At 53.3% G+C, this 16,397-nt stretch overlaps 1 protein-coding gene across 1 annotated transcript in view; it reads right to left on the reverse strand.

The window, feature by feature from the left end:
* LOC140390021 (anoctamin-7-like) overlaps positions 1-16,397 on the reverse strand; it is a 172,031-nt gene that overhangs the window by 38,826 nt on the left and 116,808 nt on the right. Inside the window, exons 17-18 of the mRNA XM_072474849.1 lie at positions 10,306-10,403; positions 7,483-7,607 (exon numbers count right to left, since the gene is read on the reverse strand). Of these exons, the coding sequence (XP_072330950.1) occupies positions 7,483-7,607; positions 10,306-10,403 (223 nt within the window). The remainder of the gene's footprint in view (positions 1-7,482; positions 7,608-10,305; positions 10,404-16,397) is intronic.

Genomic DNA, 16,397 nt, shown 5'->3' on the forward strand with positions numbered 1-16,397 from the left:
GGTGGACCCATGGAGATTCAGTAGACCTAGGAGTAAGGAGTTCTCGTTTTTCTCCTATGTCCATAAAGTCTATTCACGCATAGACTTTTTTGTGTTGGGTAGGGCATTGATCCCGAGGGTGAGGGGAACGGAATATACGGCTATAGCCATTTCGGATCATGCCCCACACTGGGTAGACTTGGAGATAGGGGAGGAAACAAGAGGGCGTCCACCCTGGAGAATGGACATGGGACTAATGGCGGATGAGGGGGTGTGCTTAAGGGTGAGGGGATGCATTGAAAAGTACTTGGAACTCAATGACAATGGGGAGGTTCAGGTGGGAGTGGTCTGGGAGGCGTTGAAGGCGGTGGTTAGGGGGGAGCTGATATCAATAAGGACACATAAAGGGAAGCAGGAGAGTAAGGAACGGGAGCGGTTGTTGCAAGAACTTCTGAGGGTGGACAGACAGTATGCGGAAGCACCGGAGGAGGGACTGTATAGGGAAAGGCAAAGGCTGCATGTGGAATTTGACTTGCTGACCACAGGCACTGCAGAGGCACAATGGAGGAAGGCGCAGGGTGTACAGTATGAATATGGAGAGAAGGCGAGCAGATTGCTGGCACACCAATTGAGGAAAAGGGGAGCAGCGAGGGAAATAGGGGGGGTGAGAGACGAAGATGGAGAGACGGAGCGGGGAGCGGAGAGAGTGAATGAAGTGTTTAAGACATTTTATAAAAAATTGTATGAAGCTCAACCCCCGGATGGGAGGGAGAGAATGATGGAGTTTTTGGATCGGCTGGAAATTCCCAAGGTGGAAGAGCAGGAAAGGATGGGATTGGGAGCACAGATCACGGTAGAAGAAGTGGTGAAAGGAATTAGGAACATGCAGACGGGAAAGGCCCCGGGACCGGACGGATTCCCAGTTGAATTTTACAGAAAATATTTGGACTTGCTCGCCCCGCTACTGACGAGGACCTTCAACGAGGCAAAGGAAAGGGGACAACTGCCCCCGACTATGTCAGAAGCAACGATATCGCTTCTTTTAAAGAAGGAAAAGGATCCGCTACAATGCGGGTCCTACAGACCAATCTCCCTCCTCAATGTAGATGCCAAGGTCTTGGCCAAGGTAATGGCAATGAGAATAGAGGAATGTGTCCCGGGGGTGGTTCATGAGGACCAAACTGGGTTTGTGAAGGGGAGACAGCTGAACGCGAACATACGGAGGTTGTTAGGGGTAATGATGATGGCCCCACCAGAGGGTGAAACGGAGATAGTAGTGGCGATGGATGCATTTGATAGAGTGGAGTGGGATTATCTGTGGGAGGTGTTGAGGAGATTTGGGTTCGGAGAGGGGTATGTTAGATGGGTGCAGCTGTTGTATAGGGCCCCAGTGGCGAGTGTGGTCACGAATGGACGGGGATCGGCATATTTTCGGCTCCATAGAGGGACAAGGCAGGGATGTCCTCTGTCCCCATTACTGTTTGCACTGGCGATTGAGCCCCTGGCGATAGCGCTGAGAGGTTCCAAGGGATGGAGGGGAATACTTAGGGGAGGAGAAGAACACCGGGTATCTTTATATGCGGATGATCTGCTACTATATGTGGCGGATCCAGCGGAGGGGATGCCAGAAATAATGCGGATACTTGGGGAGTTTGGGGATTTTTCAGGGTATAAATTGAACATGGGGAAGAGTGAGCTGTTTGTGGTTCATCCAGGGGAGCAGAGTAGAGAAATAGAAGACCTACCGTTGAGGAAGGTAACAAGAGACTTTCGTTACCTGGGGATCCAGATAGCTAAGAATTGGGGCACATTGCACAGGCTAAATTTGACGCGGTTGGTGGAACAGATGGAGGAAGATTTCAAGAGATGGGATATGGTAGCATTGTCAATGGCAGGGAGGGTGCAGGCGGTTAAGATGGTGGTCCTCCCGAGATTCCTCTTTGTGTTTCAGTGTCTCCCGGTGGTGATCACGAAGGCTTTTTTCAAAAGGATAGAAAAGAGTATCATGGGTTTTGTTTGGGCCGGGAAGACTCCGAGAGTGAGGAAGGGATTCTTACAGCGTAGTAGGGATAGGGGGGGGCTGGCACTACCGAGCCTAAGTGAGTATTATTGGGCCGCTAATATTTCAATGGTGAGTAAGTGGATGGGAGAGGAGGAAGGAGCGGCGTGGAAGAGATTAGAGAGGGCGTCCTGTAGGGGGACCAGCCTGCAGGCTATGGTGACAGCCCCATTGCCGTTCTCACCAAGGAACTATACCACGAGTCCGGTGGTGGTAGCTACACTGAAGATTTGGGGACAGTGGAGACGACATAGGGGAAAGACCGGAGCACTGGGGGGGTCCCCGATAAGAAACAACCATAGGTTTGCCCCGGGGGGAATGGATGGGGGATATGGAATGTGGCAAAGAGCAGGTATAACGCAATTGAAAGATCTATTTGTGGATGGGAAGTTTGCGAGTCTGGGAGCGCTGACCGAGAAATATGGGTTGCCCCAAGGGAATGCATTCAGGTACATGCAATTGAGGGCTTTTGCGAGGCAACAGGTGAGGGAATTCCCGCAGCTCCCGACACAAGAGGTGCAGGACAGAGTCATCTCAAAGAAATGGGTGGGGGACGGTAAGGTGTCGGATATATATAGGGAAATGAGAGACGAAGGGGAGACTATGATGGACGAACTAAAAGGGAAATGGGAAGAAGAGCTAGGGGAGGAGATTGAGGAGGGGATGTGGGCAGATGCCCTAAACAGGGTAAACTTGTCGTCCTCGTGCGCCAGGCTAAGCCTGATTCAGTTTAAGGTATTACACAGGGCACATATGACTGGAACACGGCTCAGTAAATTTTTTGGGGTGGAGGATAGGTGTGCGAGGTGCTCGAGAAGCCCAGCGAATCATACCCATATGTTTTGGTCATGCCCGGCACTACAGGGGTTTTGGATGGGGGTGACAAAGGTGCTTTCGAAAGTAGTAGGAGTCCGGGTCGAACCAAGCTGGGGGTTGGCTATATTTGGGGTTGCACAAGAGCCGGGAGTGCAGGAGGCGAAAGAGGCCGATGTTTTGGCCTTTGCGTCCCTAGTAGCCCGGCGCAGAATATTGCTAATGTGGAAAGAAGCCAAGCCCCCGGGGGTGGAGACCTGGATAAATGATATGGCGGGGTTCATAAAGTTAGAGCGGATTAAGTTCGTCCTAAGGGGGTCGGCTCAAGGGTTTACTAGGCGGTGGCAACCGTTCGTCGAATATCTTGCGGAAAGATAGATAGGGGAGAACAAAGAAGGCAGCAGCAGCGGCCCAGGACTTGGGGGGGGGGGGGGGGGGGATGGGGGGGGGATGGGGGTGGTGGTGTGTGGCCTGAGACAAGGCAGTTGCCAATTAGGGCTAGTTTTTATTTTATTTTTTGTTATTTAATATTTATTTATTTGTTGTTGTTTTTGTTTAAATTTAAAAAGGTCATTATTATCTGTATTGTTACAATGTTGTGTAAAGGATGCACAATGTACTGTGTTGGTTGACCAAAAATTTTCAATAAAATATTATTTAAAAAAAAAAAAAAAGGGGCTAGAACCAGCGCCACGTGGAAAACAATCGATTCCAATTAGAAAGAGTGCCGGATACTCCAGATTTGTGATTGACACTCAGGAGGCCAAAAAGCTGCAGCCGCATATACACACTGCACTCCCCACGCACACTCATCCCAGCCAACAAGATGGCAGCAAGGAGAGCAGCTCCACGATTTACAGACGCTGAGCTGGAGACCCTCCTGCACACGGTGGAGGCGAGGCGGTTGACCCTGTACCCCAGCCCGGGAAGGAGGCTGCCAGCCGCCACCATTTGCCATGCCTGGGCGTGGGTGGCAGGAGCGGTCAGCGCCACCAGCAACATCCTCTGGACCAGCCAGCAGTGCCGGATAAAACTGCACAACACCCTCAGGGCGGCAGCACTGTGCCCCTGGCACACACCCACACCCATAACCCGAACCCCACCCCCAGCCCCGAGGGCAGCCCGACCCTCAACCTGCACCACATGCCAGCACCCGTACCGACCGCCATAGCTGGGTGCCCTGGCCACTGAGGCTACAGCTCCCAACCCCTGGGCTACACGTATCCCACCCCATGCAAGGAGAAAGCCGCCAATAACTGCTAGGAGCGGGAGAAAACTGTAGGGGGAGCCCCGGACCTGCGGCCCCTCACCGTGGCAGAGGAGACGGTCCTGTATGTGGTCGGGGGATCCAGAGAAAAGGGAGGCCGCCGGGATGGAGATCGGCCGCGAGCAAGGAAGTGAGACCCTGCTGAGTTGCGGTTCCCTGTGACACACGGGTCAACAATTCCCCCTCAGCATCAGTCCAACACCACCCTCAACCCCACATCACCCTCCCCCTCACCCCCACCCCTCCGTAAGCCGGGCACCGCGAGGAGAGCAACCCCAGAAGGCAGCCCTTGACCTGAGGTCCAGGACACCCCGGAGCTCGAGTCCGAGGATGACACGCGTTTCCCATCACAGCTGTCACTAACACCCTCCAACATCCCAGAGACACTCACCTCGATTGGGTAGAGTTGCGGGTGATATAGGGTAGAGTTGCGGGTGGTAGAGGGTGAGGGTGGAGGTGAGGGTGGTATGGGGTGGTTTTTTTTGGGGGGGGGGTTTGCCATACGTGTCATGGGGAACTGTAACTAAGCGGGATCTCACTTCCTCGCCTGTGGCCGAGCTCCACCTTAGCGACCTCCCTTTTCTCTGGGCCACAGAACATATCCAGGACCCTCTGCTCGGCCACAGTGAGGGGCCGCAGGTCCAGTGACACACCCCACCACCCCGCCCCCGTCTTCTCCCGCTCCCGGCGGTTGTGTGCAGCCTTGTCCTTGGAGGGCGGGGGTGGGGGAAACAGAAGGTGACAGTATTAGACGGCGAACGGTGGCGGCTGGCAGCCTCCTTCACAGGCGGTGGTACAAAGTCACTCTCCTCTCCTCCACAGCGTCCTGGAGGGTGTCCAGCTCGGAGTCCAGCTGAAACAGAGTGCAGCTCTCCTCGCTGCCACCTTGTTGGCTGGGATGGTGTGTGTGGGGAGTGAAGTTTGTATACGCGGCTGCAGCTTGTCAGCCTCCTGAGTGTCAATCGCGAAACCAGCGAATCCGGCACCGTTTCTCGTTAGAATCTATTGTGTTCCACTTGGTGGGAGTGTTGGCCCCTGAACGGTAGCGGAATCGATCCAGGTGTGGCGCCAGTTTTTCTGACGTGGAACTCCACAAAATCTGCGCTGGCATCAACACTTAGGGCTGGATTCTCCGATTCTGCGGCTATGTCCGGAAGATGCGTCTGGTCTAACGCCCAAAAAGTTGTCGGCGGCACCCCCGCACCGATGCTCCGCTTGGTGGGGGGCCAGCAGCTGCACCACGTAAAGCCCCCGGCTTTACCTGCAGCTACGGCTGAAGAATGGCGGGGTCCATGGCCGTGAATCCTCAAGATGTGGAGAATTCCGCATTTTTGGGGCGGCGCGATGCCGGACTGATTTGCGCCGTTTTTGGCGCCGGTCGGCGGACATCCCGGAGATTCCGGCCCTAGTGTCAAAAACGGAGAATCCGCCCATACTGTCAGAAACGGAGAATCCCGCTCTTAAAGCGAAATTCACCGTAATCGGCGCGATGTCCGCTGACCAGCGCCAAAAACGGCGCAAATCAGTCCGGCACCGCGCCGCCCCAAAGGTGTGGAATCCTCCGCATCTTGAGCGGCCAAGCCCTAACCTTGAGGGGCTAGGCCCGCGCCGGACTGATTTCCGCGGGAAAGGCCTTTGGTGCCCCGACAGCTGGCGCGGAAATGACATTGCCGGGCAGCGCATGCGCGGGAGCGTCAGCGGCCGCTCACGGCATCCCCGCGCATGCGCAGTGGAGGGGGTCTCTTTCGCCTCCTCCATGGTGGAGGCCGTGGTGAAGGCGGAAAACAGTGCCCCCACGGCACAGGCCCGCCCGCGGATCGGTGGACCCCGATCGCAGGCCAGGCCACCGTGGGGGCACCCCCCCCGGGGCCAGATCGCCCCCCCCAGGACACCGGAGCCTGCCCGCGCCGCCTTGTCCCTCCAGTAAGAGAGGTGGTTTAATCCACGCCGGCGGGACAGGCATTCCAGCAGCGGGACTTCTGCACATCCAGGCCGGAGAATTGGCGGGGGGGGGGGGGCCCGCCAACCGGCGCGGCGCGATTCCCGCCCACGCCGAATCTCCGGTGCCAGAGAATTCGGCAACCGGCGGGGGCGGGATTCACACCAGCCCCCGGCGATTCTCCGACCCGGCGGGGGGTTGGAGAATCGTGCCCTTAGTGTCAGACACGGAGAATCCCGTCCTTAGTGTCAGACACGGAGAATCCCGTCCTTAGTGTCAGACACGGAGAATCCCGTCCTTAGTGTCAGACACAGAGAATCCCGTCCTTAGTGTCAGACACAGAGAATCCCATCCTTAGTGTCAGACACGGAGAATCCCGCTCTTGGGGGTGAGATTGGGCGGCGCGGGCGGGCTCCGGGGTCCTGGGGGGGGGGGCGCGGGTTGATCTGGCCCCGGGGGGTGCTCCCACGGTGGCCTGGCCCGCGATCGGGGCCCACCGATCCACGGGCGGGCCTGTGCCGTGGGGGCATTCTTTTCCTTCCGCCTTCGCCACGGTCTCCACCATGGCGGAGGCGGAAGAGACTCCCTCCACAGCGCGTGCGCGGGGAATCCGTGAGCGGCCGCTAGCGCTCCCGCGCATGCGCCGCCCGGCAATGTCATTTCCGCGCCAGCTGGCGGGGCACTTCCGCCAGCTGGCGGGGCGGAAATTAGTCCGGCGCAGGCCTAGCCCCTCAAGGTTGGGGCTCGACCCCCCAAGATGCGGAGGATTTCGCACCTTTGGGGCGGCGCGATGCCCGACTGATTTGCGCCGCTTTTGGCGCCGGTCGGCGGACATCGCGCCGATACCGGAGAATTTCGCCCCCCCATCCTTAGTGTCAGAAACGGAGAATGCCGCCCATAGTCATTCTTGGAGAAAACACAGAACCCAAAATCATAGTAATTCTTGTGCGAAGTCCATAAATTCTGATAGAGAGGCAAATCAATGCCAGTTTCTTTAAAAGAAAATCCATAAACTGGTAAAAAACACAAGCAAGATGCTTGCATGTGAGTTAATCTACTTTAAACTCGACAACTTACATATGTTTAACTGTTTTAAAACACAACTTCATGATGGAGATTTGTGACTGGTATTTAACTTCTCAATTAACTGTCATTCTTCACTATCTGCTCGCTGATCATTATAATGACCTTTACACTATGATGCTGCTGGGATACCACACAATTAAATGCTCCCTTAATCTGTCCGACCGTCGTCAATGGCTTATGCACACATACACCAAGGTCCCTCTGCTCCTGAATCCCCTTTAGAAATGTTTATCCTACCAAAATGAATCATTCACACTTCTATGAAGTCTTCCTCTTCCAGAAGATAAATCTTGCTCTGATCTCCATCAATGTCAGGTCGTGTTATGGAGAGCTACCTACCCATCTCAAGATACTCATCAAAGAGTCCCTCATATTCCAGCAGTTCGTTATCCTTCTCCCAGGAGTGATGGATTGAAATGCAATCCTCTTTGTCTTTGTGTTTCTGCCACCAAAATTTCAGCTTCCTGTTCAATAAGTAACACAATTATTCAAAGAAAATCAACAAATGAAAGCTTGGTCAAAGTCAGACCTGTGCAGGCATTCCTGCTGCTGTGGCGAAAGCCACCATCACCATGTTGGACTGCAAGCTGCTGAGGAGTAGTGAGTTCAGGTATCTGCAGGTTAGGGACTTTGCACAAAGTGGCTGGAGGGGGTTCCCTAGGTTGCCGGGATACACCCTGCTGGAGCAACTGCTGCTTCCGGATGTGGAGGGGGAGGGAAGAATTGGGGATATATACAAGTAGCTGGGGGAGCAAGGAAGAGAGCGGGCGGTGAAGATTAAGGAGAAATGGGAAGCAGAGTTGGGAGGGGAGATCAATTGGGGAATATGGAGTGAGGCACTGGGAAGGGTAAACGGGACCTCCTCTTGTGCAAGGATGAGCCTGATACAGTTTAAGGTGGTGCACGGGGTGCATATGACTCGGGCGAGAATGAGTGGGTTCTTTCAGGGGGTAGCAGATGAGTGTGAGAGGTGTGGGCGGGGGCCAGCGAATCATGCGCACATGTTTTGGGGTTGCGAAAAATTGGGAAGATTCTGGGTGGGAGTTTTCGCGGTCTTAGCCAGGATAGTGGAGGAGGAGGTAGACCCGGACCCTTCGGTGGCGATATTTGGGGTTTCAGAGAAGCCGGAGCTCATGGAGAGGAGGAAGGCCGATGTCGTGGTCTTCGCCTCTCTGATTGCACGGCGATGAATTTTGCTAGAGTGGCATTCGGCGTCACCACCGGAGGTAGCGGCTTGGTTGGGTGATCTGTACGACTTTTTGCAGTTAGAGAAGATAAAGTATGAGTTAAGGGGCTCAGCAGGGGGTTTGAGAAAAGGTGGGTGATGTTTGTGGCCGTGTTGGAGGAGCTGGTCGTCGAGGGGGTGGGTGATGAGGGATGAAGGAGGGGAAACATCTGTACAGACTGTATAGTTGATTGTTAGGAAGTATGTTTATTGGCTGTAACTTGTTTTGATACACTATTGTAATAAAATACATTTTTAAAATAACATGTTGGACTGCTGTTATTTGTTTTAATTTCACAGCTAGGCCAGCATTTATTGCCCATCCCTAATTACCCTTGAGAAGGTGTGGTGAGCTGCCTTCTCAAACTGCTATAGTCCATGTGGTTTAGGAACACCCACAATGCTGTTGGAGAGAGAGTTCCATGATTTTGACCCAGCGACAGTGAAGGACCACCACCAAGTCAGCACTGACAGTGTGTAAATTGAAGAGGAACTTGCTGCCCTTGTTCTTCTAGGTGGCGGAGGTTGTGGGTTTGGAAGGGCTTTCAAAGGAGCCTTGGTGGGGTGCTGTGGTGCATCTTGTAGATGGTGCACACTGCTGCCACTGCGGGTTGTTGGAGGAGGGAGAGACCATTTAAGGTGGTGAATAGGGTTCCATTCAAGTGGGGCTGCTCCGTCCTGAAGCGTGTTGAGCTTCTTGAGTGTTGTTGGAGCGGCACTCATCCAGGCAAGTGGAGTGGGTCCCATACGTGGATTCCTAACACAAGAAGCTCCCAGTCAAGACATCAATGCACTTAGGGTAGATGGCAATGCCCAGTGGTATCCTCAGGTGTATGGTCAACGCCCATAAATGATGTAGCCACGGTACATAATTAATGTTCAACGGTGCACTGAGTATACAATGGTAATGTCCATGAGAGATGCGCCAAGGTTAGAGGGTCAATGGCCAATGATTCTTGTGTTTTGAAAGGTTTTGTTTTTATAAATTTAGAGTACCCAATTCATTTTTTCCAAATTAAGGGGCAATTTAGCATGTTCAATCCACCTACCCTGCACATCTTTGGGTTGTGGGGGTGAAACCCACGCAAACACGGGGAGAATGTGCAAACTCCACACGGACAGTGACCCAGAGCCGGGATCGAACCTGGGACCTCGGCGCCGTGAGACTGCAGTGCTACCACTGCGCCACCGTGCTGCCCTGTGTCTTGGAAGGGTTAACAGAGTGATAAATATTTGCTAAATGGATCATCCATTTTTCAATTCAAAGCACTAGTGGAATAATATCAGTTCCAATGATTACTTTTTGGAAGATAGTCAGTTCATGTTCAGATTAAATGGTGGTGTTGCCACGATCTATCCTACATTCTGGCTCACTACTTGCACCTTTTAATTTGCCGATGGTGCTGCCTTTGGACCACCGATCACACAAGAGGGAAGAGAAATTCGATTTGACACTGTGCATGGCTTGGGTCGAATGTCAGATATACTGGGGAAGTATCAAATGGACACGGGATGTTTTCCTGAATTTGGAGGGTACGTGGGTGAATCGGGGTGGGCACGGTGGGAGTTATGGGGATGGTGGGAGAATTTGTTTTTGGCACTTGGCTGCATGTCTGGGAGGAGCTTGTCGCCTTGTCCTCTAGACTGCAGTTGACAAGTGGACTAGAGAGCGAGCTAGGGGATGAATGGGGTGGGGAGGGGGGTCAAAATCAGGATAAATTCACAGCCAATTAATATCTCACTTCTGAAACTTCAGGAAGAGATGGCTGGACCGGTTGGTCTTACATAGAATTTACAACACATAAGCAGACCATTCAACCCATCTGGTCTATGCTAGTGCTTCTTCATCACACAAATCTCTTATTCTTGATTGAATTTTTTTTTGGACTAGTTGATCTCCCCCCCCCATTCCGATTCGCATTGAAGCAGATACTTACGGGATGACAACCTCCTGTATATTGTTGATAATTTGCTTTCCCACCATGATAACAAGTAGTTCTTGAGCCAGTTCAATCAGGCAGCCACCATTGCTACACTGCAAAAATAATATTGTAACTCATCACCTGGTGGACAAGTCATTGGAAAAGCAGGAAGGACGAACAAACAATGGAGAGGATTACACAGTGAAAAGGCAGATAGATTGGGCCATCCTTTACAGAGAAGGCCAACATGACATTGTTAAAAGTAAGCCACATCTGCCTAATCTAATGATATTTTTTTGAGATTACTAACAACATAGGTTAAAGAGGTTCTATGGATGTCACCGATATGGGTGTCCAGAAGGCATTTAATAAAGTTCGACACAAAAGATATTGGGGTGCATTTTCCACTGCCCCGAAATCAGTTGCGCGTTTCCCAATCCGACAGAGAATGGAGGGTCGGTGGAAAAACGGGATTGGTGCCCTTTCCGATGCTCCAGTCCCCCGTAGGCAGCGGCACGACCTCTACGCCCCGTGCCAGCGGCACCTGAAAATTGCCGATTTGCGGCCGTTGGCATCTGATGAACGAGCTGGAAGCCCGAAGCTCCACGGCCTGGCTCCAGACCTCTCAGCTGGGAGTCACGCGGAAGTGAATGGGTGCAGGTATTTACAAGTGGGGCCCAGCCAACCCAAGGAATTAAGAAAACTTTCCAAACTTTTGGGGTTTGGTGAGGAGTGTATGCCTGGGTCTCGGGGAGTAGCAGGGAACAACTTGGTGGCAAGTGTGTGGACTCGGGCTGTCCCCCTCGGGATCGGGATGTCCTGGCTGAGACCGCCATTGTTGCATAAATTCCTTTAAACCCATCCCCCTTAGAAGCAATTTACAGGCTCCTGGCTGTTGAGACTGCTGATTGCTGACAACCTGCAAATGATGTGGGTCTGCTCTGAGGGCTCTGGTCATGTGGAAACCCACCCAGTCCTCCCACAAAACCCTCATCCTCCCACAAAACCCTCATACCCCAGCAGTAGTATCAAGGGGACGATGGGTGTGGCCATGCTTATCGCCGGCCCACCAAGTGATGGCACTCCTCAAAATTACAACCCCAGAGCAGGGAATTAGCAAAGCTCACCCCAAACAAAGGACACGTGCACTGTAGCCACTCCCTGGCACACTGCCCCACTCAGAGTAAAAGCCTCACCAGTGACACTATCAGCTCGCCCATCCCTGAGCATCATGAGATGCCCTGCCTGCCCACCGTGCCCCTGATCCCACATGTCCCACCCCCCGGCCACCCTGTCACAACCTGTGCGTAAGACCCAAACTCCACACAACACTGCAGCTAAGGTCCCAGCAAACGCATGCATCCCTCGCTCACTCCCATCTGTAGGACCTTCCCACACACCAGGCTCTTAGCATAGAAGCAAATGTCTCCATCACGCAACCAGTTGCCACCCTCCTGGTGGGATAGCACAAGGCCGAATCAATGAGGAGACCCACAGTAAACCACACTGATAGAAACAGGATGGGGCCAAAGAGCCGACTGCTAACATCTTTGTCGGCAGGGATGGGTGGTGAGGATTCAGGATCCCCACATCACAGGCCGGGTGCCAGTCACTGATCAAGAAGGGGTGCAGTGCGGACTACATCATCGTGAAGGGGTCGGGGGAGGGGGTTCAGGAGAACATGTTGAGGGTGGCACAGCAGTGCAACTCAGGGTGACCATCTAACCAGGTGGCATTGGATGGTGAAGGGAATCCTCATCCTGCTGACATTCTCTGTCTCTTCCCCCTCCCCATAATTCAAACCACCACCACTACACAAAGTCCACCGTCCCCTGAGCCTCTCAACCCTTCCCTCGCCCTCAGTCCTTCACTCCATTTTCCCCGTAGCCTTCCACTCCTTCCCGCTACCCACTACTCTCCTCCCCCCCTCCGAGAGTCATACCAGCATCACCACAGGATGTTGGCCCCGGGTTGGCCGTATCAGCGGGTCTTGTCCACGGGGCGGAGGATGATGATGACGACTCGCTGTGAGATGAGATTTGCTGCTCCTGATTGTCTGACAGAGTCTGACTCCTATGACAACGTACCAGATGTTTTCTGCAAACTCCCTCTCACGGGTCCAAATATGTTGGAGGGGGAAAGATGGTGGGAGGGGGTCATTGCAGGAGAACCTGAATGGTTAGGGCTCACTCACTGGGTATGCAGTCATACAAGGCGGGCTCACACTGCTGCCCCCATGTACTGACACTTCTTGGTGAAGGGTGTAACCATGTGGGATATTCATGTGTCACGTATAGTGCCCTGCTGTCCCAGCCCCAGCGCATCCTTCACACCCGTGAGACAGAGGTTAGAGACAGATCGGACGGTGTTTAATTGTGACCCGCGGGTGGGTCGCGGGCGGGTGTCGGGAGGGTCGCGAAGCCATCCGTCACAGCGCTCCCGAATGCGCAAATTCTAGCGGAACAGCCGCAGCAGCCGGCTTTTAACAATGCCGCTGCGAGCGGCCTTCAAAGTGACGGCCGCGACCATATTAAAGAATGCGGCCGAATTTGTGATATTGCTGAGAATTTAGAAGCCAGTTTATTTCTCGTTTAAAATCAGGGCAGGCATTCTCAACACAACTGAATGAAAGTACAGACGTTTCAGATTGTGCAACCTTGCCAGTTTACGGTAGGTGTGTTTGGCACAATGAATTTGTTGAAGATTTGCAATGCGACCTGACTTTACCAACCCACACGACTGGCACAGAAATGATTGAACCTTTGAATAGTTATGTGGTTAGAAAGCGTGGGCTCGACTGGGTTGGTTGCAGAGGAGTCACAAGTGAAGGAGCAGCCAAAATGACTGGGAAACACAGCGTAGTTATAGGAAGGATTAAGGAGGCAGCTGGTCAGGATATTGTTTGGAATCATTGTTTTATTCACCGTGAGGCACTGGCATCGAAAGGAATTCCATCCGATCTTGAAGTGGTGTTGAAAGGAATAGTGAAAGTTGTGAATTTCATTAAACGCAGCCCACTCAGACTTTTTGACACTCTGTGTTCCAACATGGGGGCTGAGCACACACATTTATTGTTCCACACAGAAGCACGTTGGCTGTCAAAGGGTCGGGTGCTACTCAGAGTTTACGAACTGAGGTACGCAATCCACGCTTCCCACCTCAAGAAATTGTCCTTTCTGGCTGATTCGTTTGCTGATGAAACTTGGATGCTAGCAATGTCTTACCTTGCAGACATCTTTTCAATTCCAAATGAACTGAACCTCAAATTGCAAGGATGATGATTGCTTTCGGCACTGTGAATAAATCGAAGCTTTCCAAAAGACATTGAACGTTTTGCAATTGCAAGTGCAAAGCCGAAACCACTACATGTTTCCCACGCTGCTATGACACATCATAGAAAACAACATTAGTAAGGAAACTGCAAATGGACTGGCAAGCCTAATTCAGTTGCATCTGGCTGCCCTGATCAACAATTCTGGTCGCTACTTTCCAGAGGAGAAGTTTAAGACTTTGAGAGAGAAGAGGTGGGTAAAAAAATCCCTTTGAGTTTGAGACCCCAGAATCAGTTATTAACTTGCAGCTGACTCCAAATGAAGAAACTGAGCTTCTGCGTCTCAGCTGTGACAGTATATTATAAACACGGCACAAGTCAATGAGACTGTCAGCATTCTGGAGTAGCATCTCTGAGGAGTATCCGGAGCTGAGTAAAACAAGCATTTTGTTGCTTTTGCCCTTCACAACGATCTACATGTGTGAGGTTGGATTTTCCGTCCTCACAAAGATGAAGACGACACAAAGCAACCGGTTGAATCCTGCAATTGATATGTGCATAGCCCTCTCCTCCTGTGAACCTGATTGGCGTGAGATTGTGAGGACCAAGCAGGCTCACCTCTCGCACTAAAGGTAAGAGGAAATGGTGGGTTGCGAAGGTCGGCCGGCGTGGGTCGCGAAGGTTGGCCGGTTGGTAAAAATGGGTCCCCGGAAAAAAAAAAGTGAAAAACACTGCTTTAGATGCTTCTTCTAGGTGTTACCCCGGGCAGCACATCAGACTTGGCGGCGGCCTGCTGCTTGTCTCACCCTCTGCCCTGTGATGCGTTTGGCGTTTGACCTCTGGAGGGCCTGGACCTGGATGGGTCCTGTGGACTTTCAAGTGTCTCTGGTGACAACGTGTCAGCCTGTTCTGTCTGCTGCCCATGAGATGCGCCAGTGTCGGGTGGGGGGGGATTCGGAAGGGCTGAGGTGTTCAAGCACCGCCTCCCTGGAAGGCGTCGGCCTGGGCCCCATCGCTTCCTCTTCCCTCGAGGTACTCACTGGCTCCAGGCCTACCCCATGGGTCAGGGAGAAGGCCGAAGCCACCACCGTCACCCAGTCCTGGAGGCCTGCCCTCGTCTCAGCCATGGTCCTGATGTCTCAGCAAGGTGCACTGAGACTCACGCCCCTCTGCGACTGGCTAAGATCGATCTTTGCCTGGCCAATGCCCTCAATGCCCTCAGCCATGACCCTTTGTGAAAGGGCCAAGCTGTGGAGTGCTGCAGCAATGTCCATCTGCTCCCGGGACATGTCCGCTTGTGACTGGGCTCTCTGGCCCTTGCCTCAACCATGGACAGCACAGTGTGCCCCGAGCACATCCTGACACATGGCCCTGACATCTTGCACCAGGCCTTCCACTGCAGGCACTACCCTTCCATGTTAGCCAGGGATCTCCTGCACCTGAAGGGGGCTGGACTCCTCCAGCTGTGAATGCAGGCGCTGGAAAGTTGCTGACACCCCTCCTGTAGATTGCCTGGCTCTGAACAGAATCCTGAGCCCAGCGAATTTGATGCCAGCTGGGCCGGGAATATATTGTCTGAGGAGAAACATTTTTAAGCAATGAGTTGTGATTTGGGACGCGCTGCCTGAAAGGGCGATGGAAGCTGATTCAACAGGAACTTTCCAAAGGGAATTCCATACACACTTAAAAGAAGAAAAAAAATGGTAGGGCTCTGGAGAAAGAGAGTTGGCTCCGTAAGAGCTAGCGCAGATGTAATGGGCCAAATGGCCACCTTCGGCATTATATGACACTCTGCAGATAAAATAAAAGATGTGAAGTGTTCTAAGATGTGCAGACAATAGACAATGAAGGGTGGGCTCCGGGGTCCTGGTGGGGCGTGGGGCGATCTGGCCCCGGGGGGTGCCCCCACGGTGGCCTGGCCTGCGATCGGGGCCCACCGATCCGCGGGCCGGCCTGTGCCGTGGGGGCACTCCTTTCCTTCCGCCTTCGCCACGGTCTCCACCATGGCGGAGGCAGAAGAGACTCCCTCCACAGTGCATGCGCGGGGATGCCGTGAGCGGCCGCTGATGCTCCCACCCACGCATGCGCCGCCCGGCAATGGCATTTCCGCGCCAGCTGGCGGGGCACCAAAGGCCTTACCCGCCAGCTGGCGGGGCGGAAATCAGTCCAGCGCGGGCCTAGCCCCTCAAGGTTAAGGCTCGGCCGGTCAAGGTGCGGAGGATTCCGCACCTTTGGGGCGGCGCGATGCCGGACTGATTTGCGCCGCTTTTGGCGCCGGTCGGCGGACATCGCGCCGCTTACGGAGAATTTCACCCCTGAGATGAGGGCCGGAATTCTCCAGTCGTTGCAATTCACTTTTTCCCGCTGGCAGCGCACCCCGCGGCAGTGGGTTTCCGGGCAGCGTGGGGTAGTTACAATGGGAAATCCCATTGACAAGCTTCGGGTGTATAGAATCCAGCCTCCAGTGAATGGCATGCCACTGAGAAACCCCATGACTGGCAGACCAGAGAATCCCGCCCTAAGAAACAAAAGATCCTCAAACGTGCATTTAGATACTCAGTTATTTTGCCTGGAGCATTAAAAGGACAAAGTGTTAGAGGCACAGGTGGTGGTCAGAGAAGGCGAAGGTCAGAGGGGGCAAGGGTCAGAGGGGGCAAGGTTCAGAGGAGTGGTGGGAGAATTAATGGATCGAATCGCCTTTTATAGGAGCATTATGGCCGTCCCTAATTGCTCTTGAGAAGGTGGTTGTGAGCTGCCTTCTTGAACCGCTGCAGCCCATGTAATGTAGGTACACCCACTGTGCTGTGAGGGAGGGAGTTCCAGAATTTGGACCCAG

The sequence above is a fragment of the Scyliorhinus torazame genome, chromosome 14 (genome assembly GCF_047496885.1).
Source record: "Scyliorhinus torazame isolate Kashiwa2021f chromosome 14, sScyTor2.1, whole genome shotgun sequence".
Classification (NCBI taxonomy): Eukaryota; Metazoa; Chordata; class Chondrichthyes; order Carcharhiniformes; family Scyliorhinidae; genus Scyliorhinus; species Scyliorhinus torazame.